At 39.2% G+C, this 15,022-nt stretch overlaps 1 protein-coding gene across 2 annotated transcripts in view; it reads left to right on the top strand.

The window, feature by feature from the left end:
* The window catches only part of LOC117520171 (cationic amino acid transporter 2-like), a 33,007-nt gene extending 18,305 nt beyond the window's left edge, over positions 1 to 14,702 (top strand). For both annotated transcript variants that reach the window (XM_034181486.1, XM_034181485.1), the window contains 5 exons: positions 8,981 to 9,083; positions 9,175 to 9,308; positions 9,391 to 9,557; positions 9,640 to 9,748; positions 14,164 to 14,702. In XM_034181486.1, the coding sequence (XP_034037377.1) occupies positions 8,981 to 9,083; positions 9,175 to 9,308; positions 9,391 to 9,557; positions 9,640 to 9,748; positions 14,164 to 14,294 (644 nt within the window). In that variant the 3' untranslated portion in view covers positions 14,295 to 14,702. The remainder of the gene's footprint in view (positions 1 to 8,980; positions 9,084 to 9,174; positions 9,309 to 9,390; positions 9,558 to 9,639; positions 9,749 to 14,163) is intronic.
* Positions 14,703 to 15,022: the final 320 nt, after the last annotated feature.

The raw sequence follows: 15,022 nt of genomic DNA, 5'->3' as shown, positions 1-15,022 counted from the left end.
ATTTGGGGTAATGCCAGTGCAACTGTGATGTTCCTAAGCTAACTAAAAGAGTGGGGATAAAGATTTTTATTTTTATATATTTATTTATTTGGCCAGGGGGGGGACTACTGGAGGAAGCAAGTTGGCAGAGTTTATGGAGAGGAAGAAAGTTGGAGTATTGTGTGCAGAGAGAACTCAGTGGAAGGGCAACAAGTCCAGATAAATAGAAGGAAGTTGTAAATTGTCATATAGTGGGGTCAATGAGAAATACAGGATGGGGAACCCAAATGCAGAACAGACTCAGAGCGAATATGGTTTATGGCAGCTCTCAGGGAGAAGAAGTAAGAGGTGTCAAAATTACCAACAGGGTAGAGCAGAGAGCTGAAGAGATAGACGGGACACCAGTGCTCTCAGTTAGTCTCCTACTGAGGGACCGAATAATGGCACTCCACTTAGCTTCTGAAAGCAACAGTAGTTTAGGGCAGATGTCTAAAGAGCCAGTTCAGGAGATGACTGTTGGCTCGTGAAGCATAACTGAATTGTTGATCCCGGCAAGGTAACGTGGTTGGATGGCTGAATGGCAGGCGGGGAGTCAGGTAGGGAAGCAGCCAGACCAAGACAGATACTTAAAGGAAGTTCAGTTAAGTTGTCAGAGAGAGGGTGTCTGATGACCGACAAACTTGAAACACCGGATGACCTCTGGTACATCACTGAAGATGTACCCTAGCATAGTATCACAGGATGTATGAGCAGCAGAAAATACAAGAGAAATCCAGGAACAGGGCAAGTGTACCCATCTATGACAAGAAGGGAGACGGTCAAGGCTGTGGAATCTACTGATATAGGTACTGCAACGAGAAGACTAGCGAATGAGAAGGCAAAGCATTGAAGATTAACTGTAAGAATTTGCAATATTTGAGGTTTAATGAAGATCAGGATTCACGGCTTAATTTACAGGGAGAGTTCAAAAAGAATAATATGTGATTTTTTTTTTTTTTATGAATTAAATTTTTATTTGGCACACACGTAAACTTAAAGAAATCTCTCACAAGACCAAACAAAGAAAAACAAAAGCAAACATAACCTGAAAAAAAAAAAAAAAAAAAAAAAAGAATTTCCCAGTTGTGTGCAGACAAAAGGGTGTGGGCTGAAGCAAAGGCTTGTAAACACCCACCCCTATCACGAGTTGCCATATACACACTGGTATATGCACTCATAACAGCAACTACAAAAAAGAAAAGAAGACGACGAGCAAAAAGATTTGTAGCTTAATCAATACACCAAACATCCGAACATAGCAGAACAATTGGCAGTATGATGCACAGATTAAACAGAAGAACAGAAATAAAAACAATTTACCTACTTTATCGTACTATAATAACCAATTTTTGTTATTTTTATAAGCTCTTTTCAGGCCAGCCAAAGTACTAGATTTAATATGATCAGGGCAGTCATCCCAGATTTTAACCCCTTTAACAGACACACAATGGCTTTTTACAGCAGTATGATACTTTAAGCGGTCAAATACTGAAATTCCTTTCAGATGATAACATGACTCCTTCATTTTAAACAATTCCTGGACATGTTGAAGCAACAGTTCATTTTTAACTTTATACTTGAACTGTATCATAAAATAATCAACCAAGTCTGAAAATTTCAAAATGTGCAAACAATGGATTTGTTGGCTCCCGATATGTTTTTTTTTTTTACTCATAACTCTAATAGCTTCCTTTTGTAACAGAAATATTGGATTTAAATTTGTTTTATATGTACTTCCCCATACCTCAATGCAGTAAGTCATATATGGAACAAGCAAAGAATGATACAACATAGCTAACAAATGCTGGGGGAGGAATTACTGTACTTTGTACAGAATGGCAATGACTTTTGAGATTTTTGATTTAACATAATTTATATGAATTTTTCAACTTTGCTTGTCATCGATAAAAACACCAAGAAACTTAATTTCAGTTGCCATTTCAATTTCAACATCATTCAATAATAAATTTCTAAGTTCTTGGGCTTATTTCCAAATGTAATACACTTGGTTTTACTCAAATGAAGCAATAACTTATTTAAATCAAGCCAATGTTTACATTTTTGTAGTTCCTTCTCCATCTTGTCCAGGAGCTGTCCCAAATGATCCCCACTACCAAACACAGTCGTGTCATCAGCAAACAAAATACATCTCACAAACTTAGAAACCAAACCAATATCATTAATATACAATAAAAACAGTAATGGCCCAAGTACTAAATCTTGGGGCACCCCACATGAAATCCTTAAAAATTCGGAGTTTATCCCCCCAAAATGAACACAATGGTACCTGTCTTGTAAATAGCTAGTTACACAATCAAGGGCCAGAACTCTAATTCTGTACTTCTGTAATTTATTCAATAGTAAGGTGTGATCTATGGTATCAAATGCTTTCTGTAAAAAAAAAAAAAACTCCTACAGTGTATTTCTTCTCTGTGGCATTTGTAACCTGTTCAACAAAATCAAGGTTGTCATTGTTAATTGATTTTTTTCCCTTTCAATTTCATTAGTTTCATGAATACACATTGAATCCAAAGGGGTATTAATTGTATTGCTGTTGTCCAAAGAGCACATTTTTGAGGATACAATTGAATTTGGTAAGTTTTTACCCACATTGACAAAATAATCATTGAAATGATCAGCAATAGTTTTATTTTCTTTTACAGTTTTGTCAGAATCAGTATGAAAGTAAGATGAATAATCGTTAACTTTTTTCTTTTTAATAATTTCATTTAAAAACTTCCAACTAAAGTGTTTTATTTTTTCCAGTAAGTTGCAATAAAACTGCTTCTTACACGACTGCATAATGCTAGTTAATTTGTTTTATATGTCGTATATTTAATCAATCAATCAATTTTATTTATATAGCGCCAAATCACAACAAACAGTTGCCCCAAGGCGCATTATATTGTAAGGCAAGGCCATACAATAATTACGTAAAAACCCCAACTGTCAAAACGACCCCCTGTGAGCAAGCACTTGGCGACAGCGGGAAGGAAAAACTCCCTTTTAACAGGAAGAAACCTCCAGCAGAACCAGGCTCAGGGAGGGGCAGTCTTCTGCTGGGACTGGTTGGGGCTGAGGGAGAGAACCAGGAAAAAGACATGCTGTGGAGGGGAGCAGAGATCAATCACTAATGATTAAATGCAGAGTGGTGCATACAGAGCAAAAAGAGAAAGAAACACTCAGTGCATCATGGGAACCCCCCAGCAGTCTAAGTCTATAGCAGCATAACTAACGGATGGTTCAGGGTCACCTGATCCAGCCCTAACTATAAGCTTTAGCAAAAAGGAAAGTTTTAAGCCTAATCTTAAAAGTAGAGAGGGTGTCTGTCTCCCTGATCCGAATTGGGAGCTGGTTCCACAGGAGAGGAGCCTGAAAGCTGAAGGCTCTGCCTCCCATTCTACTCTGACAAACCCTAGGAACTACAAGTAAGCCTGCAGTCTGAGAGCGAAGCACTCTATTGGGGTGATATGGTACTATGAGGTCCCTAAGATAAGATGGGACCTGATTATTCAAAACCTTATAAGTAAGAAGAAGAATTTTAAATTCTATTCTAGAATTAACAGGAAGCCAATGAAGAGAGGCCAATATGGGTGAGATATGCTCTCTCCTTCTAGTCCCCGCTAGTACTCTAGCTGCAGCATTTTGAATTAACTGAAGGCTTTTCAGGGAAGTTTTAGGACAACCTGATAATAATGAATTACAATATTCCAGCCTAGAGGAAATAAATGCATGAATTAGTTTTTCAGCATCACTCTGAGACAAGACCTTTCTAATTTTAGAGATATTGCATAAATGCAAAAAAGCAGTCCTACATATTTGTTTAATATGCGCTTTGAATGACATATCCTGATCAAAAATGACTCCGAGATTTCTCACAGTATTACTAGAGGTCAGGGTAATGCCATCCAGAGTAAGGATCTGGTTAGACACCATGTTTCTAAGATTTGTGGGGCCAAGTACAATAACTTTAGTTTTATCTGAGTTTAAAAGCAGGAAATTAGAGGTCATCCATGTCTTTATGTCTGTAAGACAATCCTGCAGTTTAGCTAATTGGTGTGTGTCCTCTGGCTTCATGGATAGATAAAGCTGGGTATCATCTGCGTAACAATGAAAATTTAAGCAATGCCGTCTAATAATACTGCCTAAGGGAAGCATGTATAAAGTGAATAAAATTGGTCCTAGCACATAACCTTGTGGAACTCCATAATTAACCTTAGTCTGTGAAGAAGATTCCCCATTTACATGAACAAATTGTAATCTATTAGATAAATATGATTCAAACCACCGCAGCGCAGTGGCTTTAATACCTATGGCATGCTCTAATCTCTGTAATAAAATTTTATGGTCAACAGTATCAAAAGCAGCACTGAGGTCTAACAGAACAAGCACAGAGATGAGTCCACTGTCTGAGGCCATAAGAAGATCATTTGTAACCTTCACTAATGCTGTTTCTGTACTATGATGAATTTTAAAACCTGACTGAAACTCTTCAAATAGACCATTCCTCTGCAGATGATCAGTTAGCTGTTTTACAACTACCCTTTCAAGAATTTTTGAGAGAAAAGGAAGGTTGGAGATTGGCCTATAATTAGCTAAGATAGCTGGGTCAAGTGATGGCTTTTTAAGTAATGGTTTAATTACTGCCACCTTAAAAGCCTGTGGTACATAGCCAACTAATAAAGATAGAATGATCATATTTAAGATCGAAGCATTAAATAATGGTAGGGCTTCCTTGAACAGCCTGGTAGGAATGGGGTCTAATAGACATGTTGATGGTTTGGATGAAGTAACTAATGAAAATAACTCAGACAGAACAATCTGAGAGAAAGAGTCTAACCAAATACCGGCATCACTGAAAGCAGCCAAAGATAACGATACATCTTTGGGATGGTTATGAGTAATTTTTTCTCTAATAGTTAAAATTTTATTAGCAAACAAAGTCATGAAGTCATTACTAGTTAAAGTTAAAGGAATACTCGGCTCAATAGAGCTCTGACTCTTTGTCAGCCTGGCTACAGTGCTGAAAAGAAACCTGGGGTTGTTCTTATTTTCTTCAATTAGTGATGAGTAGTAAGATGTCCTAGCTTTACGGAGGGCTTTTTTATAGAGACTCTTTTTCCAGGCTAAGTGAAGATCTTCTAAATTAGTGAGACGCCATTTCCTCTCCAACTTACGGGTTATCTGCTTTAAGCTGCGAGTTTGTGAGTTACACCACGGAGTCAGGCACTTCTGATTTAAAGCTCTCTTTTTCAGAGGAGCTACAGCATCCAAAGTTGTCTTCAATGAGGATGTAAAACTATTGACGAGATACTCTATCTCACTTACAGAGTTTTAGGTCTGAAAATTCACAGAGAAACTCACAGTAACGACCAGGAGGACGATAGATAACAACAAATAAAACTGGTTTTTGGGACTTCCAATTTGGATGGACAAGACTAAGAGTCAAGCTTTCAAATGAATTAAAGCTCTGTCTGGGTTTTTGATTAATTAATAAGCTGGAATGGAAGATTGCTGCTAATCCTCCGCCTCGGCCCGTGCTACGAGCGTTCTGGCAGTTAGTGTGCCTCGGGGGTGTTGACTCATTTAAACTAACATATTCATCCTGCTGTAACCAGGTTTCTGTAAGGCAGAATAAATCAATATGTTGATCAATTATTATATCATTTACTAACAGGGACTTAGAAGAGAGAGACCTAATGTTTAATAGACCACATTTAACTGTTTTAGTCTGTGGTGCAGTTGAAGGTGCTGTATTATTTTTTCTTTTTGAATTTTTATGCTTAAATAGATTTTTGCTGGTTATTGGTGGTCTGGGAGCAGGCACCGTCTCTACGGGGATGGGGTAATGAGGGGATGGCAGGGGGAGAGAAGCTGCAGAGAGGTGTGTAAGACTACAACTCTGCTTCCTGGTCCCAACCCTGGATAGTCACGGTTTGGAGGATTTAAGAAAATTGGCCAGATTTCTAGAAATGAGAGCTGCTCCATCCAAAGTGGGATGGATGCCGTCTCTCCTAACAAGACCAGGTTTTCCCCAGAAGCTTTGCCAATTATCTTTAATTATCTTTATTTACTTTCAGCTTCTTTGTTCTAAATTTTATAAACTGTTTGTACAAAAAAAAAAAAATCTTTTTACATGCATTCTGGAGTCCCTTTGTAACCCAATGTTTATCAATTTTTTTTTCTATTTCCAGTTATAGGCACAAATGGGCAATGTTTTTCATACAAGTTAGAAATAATGGAAACAAACAATTGATATGATTTATCAATATCCTCACTATAAATATCACACCATTCATGATGTAATACGTCCCTTCTGAAGTTTACAATAGAAGCATCAGTTATTTTCCTTTTGAAATTTACCATTTCTTTTTGTTCCTTTTTATCAGCAAATGAATTGAAAGCTACAAAAACCGGTAAATGATCACTGACTTCACTTATGAGCAACCCACCTGTTAAGTTCCCTACAGTAGCATTTGTTAATATGTTATTGATAAGTGTTGATGAATTCGTAGTTATCATAGTTGGAAGTGTGATTACTAGAAACAAGCCCATACAAAGCACAGAGTTTATAAATTCTGTTATGTGTGCGTGACCATGAGGATTAAGTAAATCAATGTTAAAATCTCCACAAACAAATAAAAGCTTACTATTATTAATTGTGTTGTACATTTCAGTTAATTTATCCACAAAAATATTTAAATTTGATCCCGGAGCTCTATAAACACAACTCATAATTATATTTTTTGATTTTTCACATATGATTTCCACTGTTACACATTCCATAATATTTTCCAAACAAAAAGACATGTTTTGTACAATTTGACTTTGATCATTTGAACATACGTACATAAAGTGCCACACCAAACCAACAAAATTAATGCCTCGCAGATGTGAAGACATCATGAAAAACTGTGGTTATACAACTACATACTAGTTTAGTGATTCACAGGATTGCTAAAAAAGCAGTTTGAACATAGTTTTGAGTTTGTAGCGTCAACAGCAGATGCTACTGTTATTGTGAACACCCCCTTTTCTACTTTTTTTTTGTAATAGCCCAATTTCATGGCCTTAAGAGTGTGCATATCATGAATGCTTGGTCTTGTTGGATTTGTGAGAATCTACTGAATCGACTGGTACCTTGTTTCCCATGTAACAATAAGAAATATACTCAAAACCTGGATTAATCTTTTTAGTCACGTAGCACTACTATTATTCTGAACACTACTGTGTGTATATATATATATATATATATATATATATATATATATATATATATACATATATGTGTGTGTGTGTGTGTGTATACAGTGAGGAAAATAAGTATTTGAACACCCTGTGGTTTTGCAAGTTCTCACACTTAAAAATCACGGAGGGCTCTGAAATTTTCATCTTAGGTGCATGTCCACTGTGAGAGACATAATCTAAAAATTAAAAAAAAAATCCGGAAATCACAATGTATGATTTTTTTTATAATTTATTTGTATATTACTGCTGCAAATAAGTATTTGAACCCCTACCGACCAGCAAGAATTCTGGCTCTCACAGACCTGTTAATGTTTCTTTAAGAAGCCCTCTTATTCTGTACACTTTACCTGTATTAATTGCACCTGTTTGAACTTGTTATCTGTATAAAAGACACCTGTTCACACACTCAATCAATCACACTCCAACCTGTCCACCAGAGCCAAGACCAAAGAGCTATTACAAAACTGTAGACCTGCACAAGGCTGGAATGGACTACAGGACAACAGGCAAGCAGCTTGTTAGAAAACAACAACTGTTATGATTATTTATTAAGAAGTGGAAGAAACACAAGATGACTGTCAATCTCCCTCGGTCTGGGATTCCATGCAAGATCTCACTTTGTGGGGTAAGGATGATTCTGAGAAAGCTCAGAACTACACAGGAGGACCTGGTCAATGACCTGAAGAGAGCTGGGACCACAGTCACAAAGATTACATTAGTAACACGTGATGCTGTCATGGTTTAAAATCCTGCAGAGCAGCAAGGTCCCCCTGCTCAAGCCAGCACATGTCCAGGCCCATTTGAAGTTCACCAGTGACCATCTGGATGATCCAGAGGAAGCATGGGAGAAGGTCATGTGGTCAGATGAGACCAGAAAAGAGCTTTTTGAACAACCCCAAGAAAACCATCCCAACCGTGAAGCATGGGGGTGGAAACATCATACTCTGCGGGTGCTCTTCTGCAAAGGGGACAGGACGACTGCACCGTATTGAAGGGAGGATGGATGGGGTCATGTATTGCAAGACTTTGGCAAACAACCTCCTTCCCTCAGTCAGAGCATTGAAGATGGGTCATGGCTGGGTCTTCCAGCATGACAATGACCCCAAACACACAGCCAGGGCAACTAAGGAGGGGCTCCGTAAGAAGCATTTCAAAGTCCTGGAGTGGCCTGGCCAGTCTCCAGACCTGAACTCAATAGAAAATCTTTGGAGGGAGCTGAAACTCCAAACCTGAAAAATCTAGAGAAGATCTGTATGGAGGAGTGGACCAAAATCCCTGTTGCAGTGTGTGCAAACCTGGTGAAAAACTACAGGAAACATTTGACCTCTGTAATTGCAAACAAAGGCTACTGTTCCAAATATTAACATTGATTTTCACAGGTGTTCAAATACTTATTTGCAGCAGTAACATACAAATAAATTATTAAAAAAATCATACATTGTGATTTTAGGATTTTTTTTTTTTTTTTATTATGTCTCTCACAGTGGACATGCACCTAAAATGAAAATTTCAGACCCCTCCATGATTTCTAAGTGGGAGAACGTGCAAAACCGCAGGGTGTTCAAATACTTATTTTCCTCACTGTATGTGTTTGTTGGAACATGATTCAATCATCCTCTGAGACTTTCAGTGTCATCTTGTATGTTGCATGTGATGACGTCTATAATCTTGAATTTTCACATTCTTCCTCCTTTTGATTTTTATTTCTCTTTAGCTATCATGGCTCTGCTGTTTGATCTGGCAGCCTTGGTGGATTTGATGTCCATTGGAACTCTGTTTGCTTACACACTTGTGGCCATATGCATTCTAATACTGAGGTACATTTATTTCATCCATAAAACCCTGTTGGTTCCCTGACTTTGAACTCGATAAAATCAGCTTATGTCCCTTTTCTTCTATTCCATGAAGGTACCAGGCAGACCTATCAGAAAAATCAGCTCTGCGGGATGTCAGCTCAAAAACAAAGTTAGCCTGCCTGAAACCCCCTTCATCTCCGTCTGCTGTCACCTCAAAAACAGTGACAATCTTGACTATAGTCTGTGGTATGTGTGAAACAGAGCTGATGGCAAAGCATGCAGCACTAGCAGATTTTTGGTTTTATCTGAAATGAATGTCTTTCTCTAGTGGTGTGTATAGTCGCACTGTGCGTCACAGTGACTGAAGCTTTAGACGCGCTGTCTCGCTTCGAAGCATGGAGCCTGTCCTGTGTCTGCATCCTGGCCGTCGGCATACTGCTCATCCTGTTTTTTATCTGGAGACACCCTCAAAATACCACTAAGGCATCATTTATGGTGAGAAGATCTGGATTAAACACTTGGGCGTTTCTAATAAACATAATCTGGAAAAGTGTTTGCTGCTTTTCTACAAATGCAGGTGCCGATTGTCCCTTTGCTGCCCTTACTGAGCACATTCATCAATGCCTACCTGATGGTGCAGTTAGGTGAAGATACGTGGATACGATACGCTGTCTGGATGTTAGTGGGTATGATGAAGTTGAGTCTATCACAAATAGCAAAAGTCTTCACCTGCCATTAAAGTTATCTGATTTGTCTGCATTCCAAATGATCAACAGTTTTCAGAGTGTAATCTCTTGATAAAATCGCAATTAACTGTTGGTTGGACAGTTCAGAAACAAAAATCACCAAGTAGCCTTTCTAGAATCTTTATATAAAATATGAAAAATGAAATTACACATTTAAACAGCTCACACATTCCAGATAAATCTTCCTCCTCCAATGTAAAGTTCCAGTCTGCATAGAGGTCCAAATGAATCTTAAAGATGAGCCCATATTATATTTTCAAACAATATGTATATTATTTTATGAATCAGTGTCAGGTAAACACATGCAAAACTTGATACTTGCATAATAATCTAAACAATTTTTTGGGTTACCTTCCCTACGATTTGTGTGCCTAAAGCCGTGGTCACAACCCGCCATACTTGCACGTGCGCGCAGTCTACTTGCAAAAACGTGGGCTAAATTTGGAGATCCGTACGTCGTAAGTACTGCCTCAGTACGAATTTAGGAGCACGCAGACACACGCAGACACGCCGTAGAGGTTTTAGTGCATGCAGAACTTTCGCTGCGGTCAGGCTGCGGATTCACCAGCAGTACAAATGACGCACGTTGTGAGTACTGCCTCAGTACGGATTCAAAGCGGCACATTTTCATTCAGGTACTATTGAATTAACCAAATCCGTATGTAGGCAGTACGGATTACGGCACTCACCACATACTATGGAGGCCAACAGACATGCATGCACAACGCAGTGTCTCACTTGAACTTGGACTTTATTTCCAAACGTCAGCAACACACACTCCACAGCTTCAGTCTGTTAACTAGCTGTAACTTTTCGAGGCAAGTAAACACTTGTACAACTAACTAGCAGGCTGGACATGCTCATGCATCGCCGACGCCGATAAACACCTGCTGCTCCAGTCCCGCTCATAAAAAAGAAAAGCCAACCCCACACACACACACACACACACACACACACACACAGCTTTATTGTCAACTCTATCGTTACACTCATAGAGACGTGCGCTGAACGTACTCCCTCCCTCCCTTTGCTACTGCCTCCGTACGTTTTCACAAAAACGTAGTGGCCGTGGCATCCGCAGAAAACGTACGGTGAAAAAAAACGCACGGTGGGTTGTGACCAGGGCTTAAAGGAGACCTGCATTGAAAAAAATGCAGTCAGATTTTTTGAACAAAAAATTACTTACATTTACACATGAGATCCTTCTGAATGTAGTAAAGTAAATCTGCAAGCCCAGATCTGTCATTCAACGGAGAAATCTTCATTTGAAAATGACAAATTTACAGCTAACATTTAGCCCTCCGCAAACTGTCCCTCTCATCATGGATGCTGCCAAGACGTCACAGACAAGACCCTCTCCCAGCATGCATTGCACCAATTGTAATTTGTGGATTTACGTCAGTTTGCATCTGCACCTCTTTCTTGTCTTATACAGAAGGATCTACTTTTGGTGAGTACACATTTCTTTTATTTGTGCTTGAAAATTATTTTGGGGGACTTTTTCATACGCCCGTTTGATTGAGTGGTGTCACAATGAAAATCTACTGTCTTTCGCCTCCGGTACCATCGTGGGATATGGAGGGGAGACCCGCAAAGAATCCCAGTCATTAAAAATATATAAACCTCTCTCAGCGTCCATGGAGCTCTGGGGCTCCGATTGCCGAGACGTGCGGTGTGGATTTTGCCGCAAGAAGTCTGTCCTTGCAGCAACAGGTGTACCGGCCGCTTCGCATTAAAACAGCGAGCGTAATCTCAGGACTTGTGCCAAGTGTGCTGCAGCTCCATTCAGTAGACAGAGAGGTGATGCTGGTGTTGTGCGCTGAATCTGACACAACCCCGGCTGCAAAGCAGACACGGGCGGTGTGAGCGGCCCGCGTCAGCGGTTAACGAGCTTGTTAACGAGCCCGCAGACTTAATAAGTGCAGCAGAGGCAGAGAGCGGGAGAGGAAGAACGGCGCCCGCTGTCGTTGCTGATCTGAGCACACAGATCTGTATCTCACATTCATTACAGCTTACTTTTGGATGTTGAAACCAGGACCTGTATAAGTAACATTGCTAACAGATAAAATCAATTTCAATGCGGGATCGAACTGAAGGCGGGAGCACGTCGTCTTGTCCCTGACGTCATGGAAATGATACAGCTGTACAAACTGTTTTCACAGAGGGCTAAATTTTAGCTGCAAATTTGTCATTTTTTAAACGAAGATTTCGCCGCTGAATTACAAATTTGGGCTTACAGATTTACTTTACTGCATTCACAAGGGTCTTATAAATACATATCAGCTATTTCTTTCTGAAATCTGACCACATTTATTTCAATGCAGGTCTACTTTAACTAAAGCAATATAATCTACAGTGGGCCAAAAAAGTATTTAGTCAGTCCCTGAATGCGCAAGTTCTCCTATTTAGAAAGATGAGAGAGGTCTGTAATTTTCAACATAAGTACACTTCAACTGTGAGAGACAAAATGAGAAAAAAAATCCAGGAAATCACATTGTAGGATTTTTAAAGAATTTATTTGTAAATGACGGTGGAAAATAAGTATTTGGTCAATAACAAAAGTTCAACTCAATACTTTGTAACATAATGACAGAGGTCAAACTTTTCCTGTAAGTCTTCATCAGGTTTGCACACACCGTGGCTGTAATTTTGGCCTATTCCTCCATGCAGATCTCCTCTAGAGCAGTGATGTTTTGGGGCTGTTGCTGGGCAACATGGACTTTCAACTCCTTCAACAAATATTCTATGGGGCTGAGGTCTGGAGACTGGCTTGGCCACTCCAGGACCTTGAAATGCATTTTAGAGAGCCACTCCTTCGTTGCCTGTGCAGTGTGTTTAGGATCATTGTCATGCTGGAAGACCTAGCCACGTTGCATCTTCAATGCTCTCACGAGGTTTTGGCTTAAAATCTCACGATACATGGCCACTTTCATTCTTCATTTAACACGGATCAGTCGTCCTGTCCCCTTTGCAGAAAAACAGCCCCAAAGCATGATGTTTCCACTCCCATGCTTCACAGTAGATATGATGTTCTTGGAATGCAACTCAGCATTCTTCTTCCTCCAAACATGACTAATTGAGTTTTTAATAAAATGCTCTATTTTGGTTTCATCTGACCACATGATATCTCCCAATCCTCTTCTCGATCATCCATATGCTCTCTGGCAAACTTCAGACGGGCCTGGACATGTACTGGCTTAAGCAGGGGGACACGCCTGGCACTGCAGGATTTGAGTCCCTCTCTGCATAGTGTGTAGCCTTTGTTACTTTGGTCCCAGCTCTCTGCAGGTCATTCATCAGGTCCCTCCGTGTAGTTCTGGGATTTTTGTTCACCGTTCTCATGATCATTTTGACCCCACGGGATGAATCTCGCGTGGAGCCCCAGATTATCAGTGGTCTTGTATGTCTTCCATTTTCTTACAATTGCTCCCACAGTTGATTTATTCACACCAACCTGCTTGACTATTGTAGATTCATTCTTCTCAGCCTGGTGCACATCTACAATTTTCTTCCTGGTGTCCTTCGACAGCTCTTTGGTCTTGGCCATGGTTGAGTTTGGAGTCTGAGGTTGTGGACAGGTATCTTTTACACAGATAACAAGTTCCAACAGGTGCCATTAATACAGGTAACAGGTGGAGGACAGAAGAGCTTCTTAAAGAAGTTACAGGTCTGTGAGAGCCAGAAATCTTGCTTGTTTGTGGGTGACCAAATACTTATTTTCCACCATAATTTACAAATCGATTCTTTAAAAATCCTACAATGTGATTTTCTGGATTTTTGTTTTCTCATTTTGTCTCTCATAATTGAAGTGTACCTATGTTGAAAATTACAGACATCTTTCATCTTTCTAAGTAGGAGAACTTGCACAATAAGGGGCTGACTAAATACTTTTTTGCCCCAATGTATATGGTAAAGCATCAGAGAAACTTCACAGCAGGGCAGTAATTCTAATTCTAATACAAAGCAAAAACCCACAGCAACCCCATAACTGTTAAGAAAGTAAAACACGAATGTTCCACAGTGATCAGTTCAAACCACTGGATCTGAATCCTGTTAAGAATTGGTACTTGTTTCATACCACGTCTGCCAAGAAGAATGACCAAAATCTGATGCTGACTGCAGCAAAATGTGTCTCCACCAAGTGTTACTATATCAGCACTGAAACACTGTGCAAGCAATATTTTTTTTTAAGTGTTTCCAAAAGTGTTTACCACAAAAACTGTTAACAGGAAAACTGTTTCTGTGTCATTTGTGTACCAGACAAATCTTATTAACTTTAGAGGGAGGTTTCATAATTGTATGTATGACATGGAATGAATTGGTGGGCTCTTCTGATCCTGCACCTCTCCCTGCAGGGTTAATCATCTATTTTGGCTACGGAAACCGTAACAGTATTCAGAAACAGCGTCTCATGGCCGGTCAGATGAATATTGGAACAGTCAGCAGCAAATCAGACAAGGGGATCATTCATGAAGAAAAATTCTGAGCTCAGCCGTACAGTGGGAAGTGAAAGATTAAGATGCTACTGTGACCTCTGTAACTATGGAATCACTTGTGCTGAACTGTTTCTCCTGTTGTGAAAAATGTGTCTCGAACAAACAGGCCAGTCGATCGACTCTTGTTTGACATATACTACACATCGATGCAGTGTGCTGGTGTCAAAGTCTCTTTACATGGAAAGATGCTGCTAGCCCCCAGAGGTAACTTCAGACCAAGCAGGGGAGTTTCTACTGTATATGTACAGACACAGAACTGTGGGACTTTGAACACTTTTAATTTGAAAACCCATCTATAAATAATGATGAAAGGCAAATAAACATTTTGAAAAAAAAAAAAAAATACAGTCCTTTGAAAGCCAAGGTTGTATATGAATCATTATGGACATGTAAGCATACACTGTATTAAAACTATATATTTATTTTAAACTATATATATTTATTTTAAACTATATATATATATATATATATATATATATATATATATATATATATAAAAGCATTGCAAAACATTTTCCCCCACCTTGACCACAGCATCTGTCCACAATCATCATACTCAAATACAAATACACGTTTTCTCAATACCACACAACAAATGGGCTCATATGAGGTCTGTCCAAAAAGTATCAGACCTTTTTATTTTTTTCAAAAACCATATGGATTTGAATCATGTGTGCTTGCATGAGCCAACCTTGAATCTTCATGTGCATGTGTGAGT

The sequence above is a fragment of the Thalassophryne amazonica genome, chromosome 11, assembly GCF_902500255.1.
Source record: "Thalassophryne amazonica chromosome 11, fThaAma1.1, whole genome shotgun sequence".
In the NCBI taxonomy this organism is placed as follows: domain Eukaryota; kingdom Metazoa; phylum Chordata; class Actinopteri; order Batrachoidiformes; family Batrachoididae; genus Thalassophryne; species Thalassophryne amazonica.
This window is presented reverse-complemented; position numbering and strand designations above follow the sequence as displayed.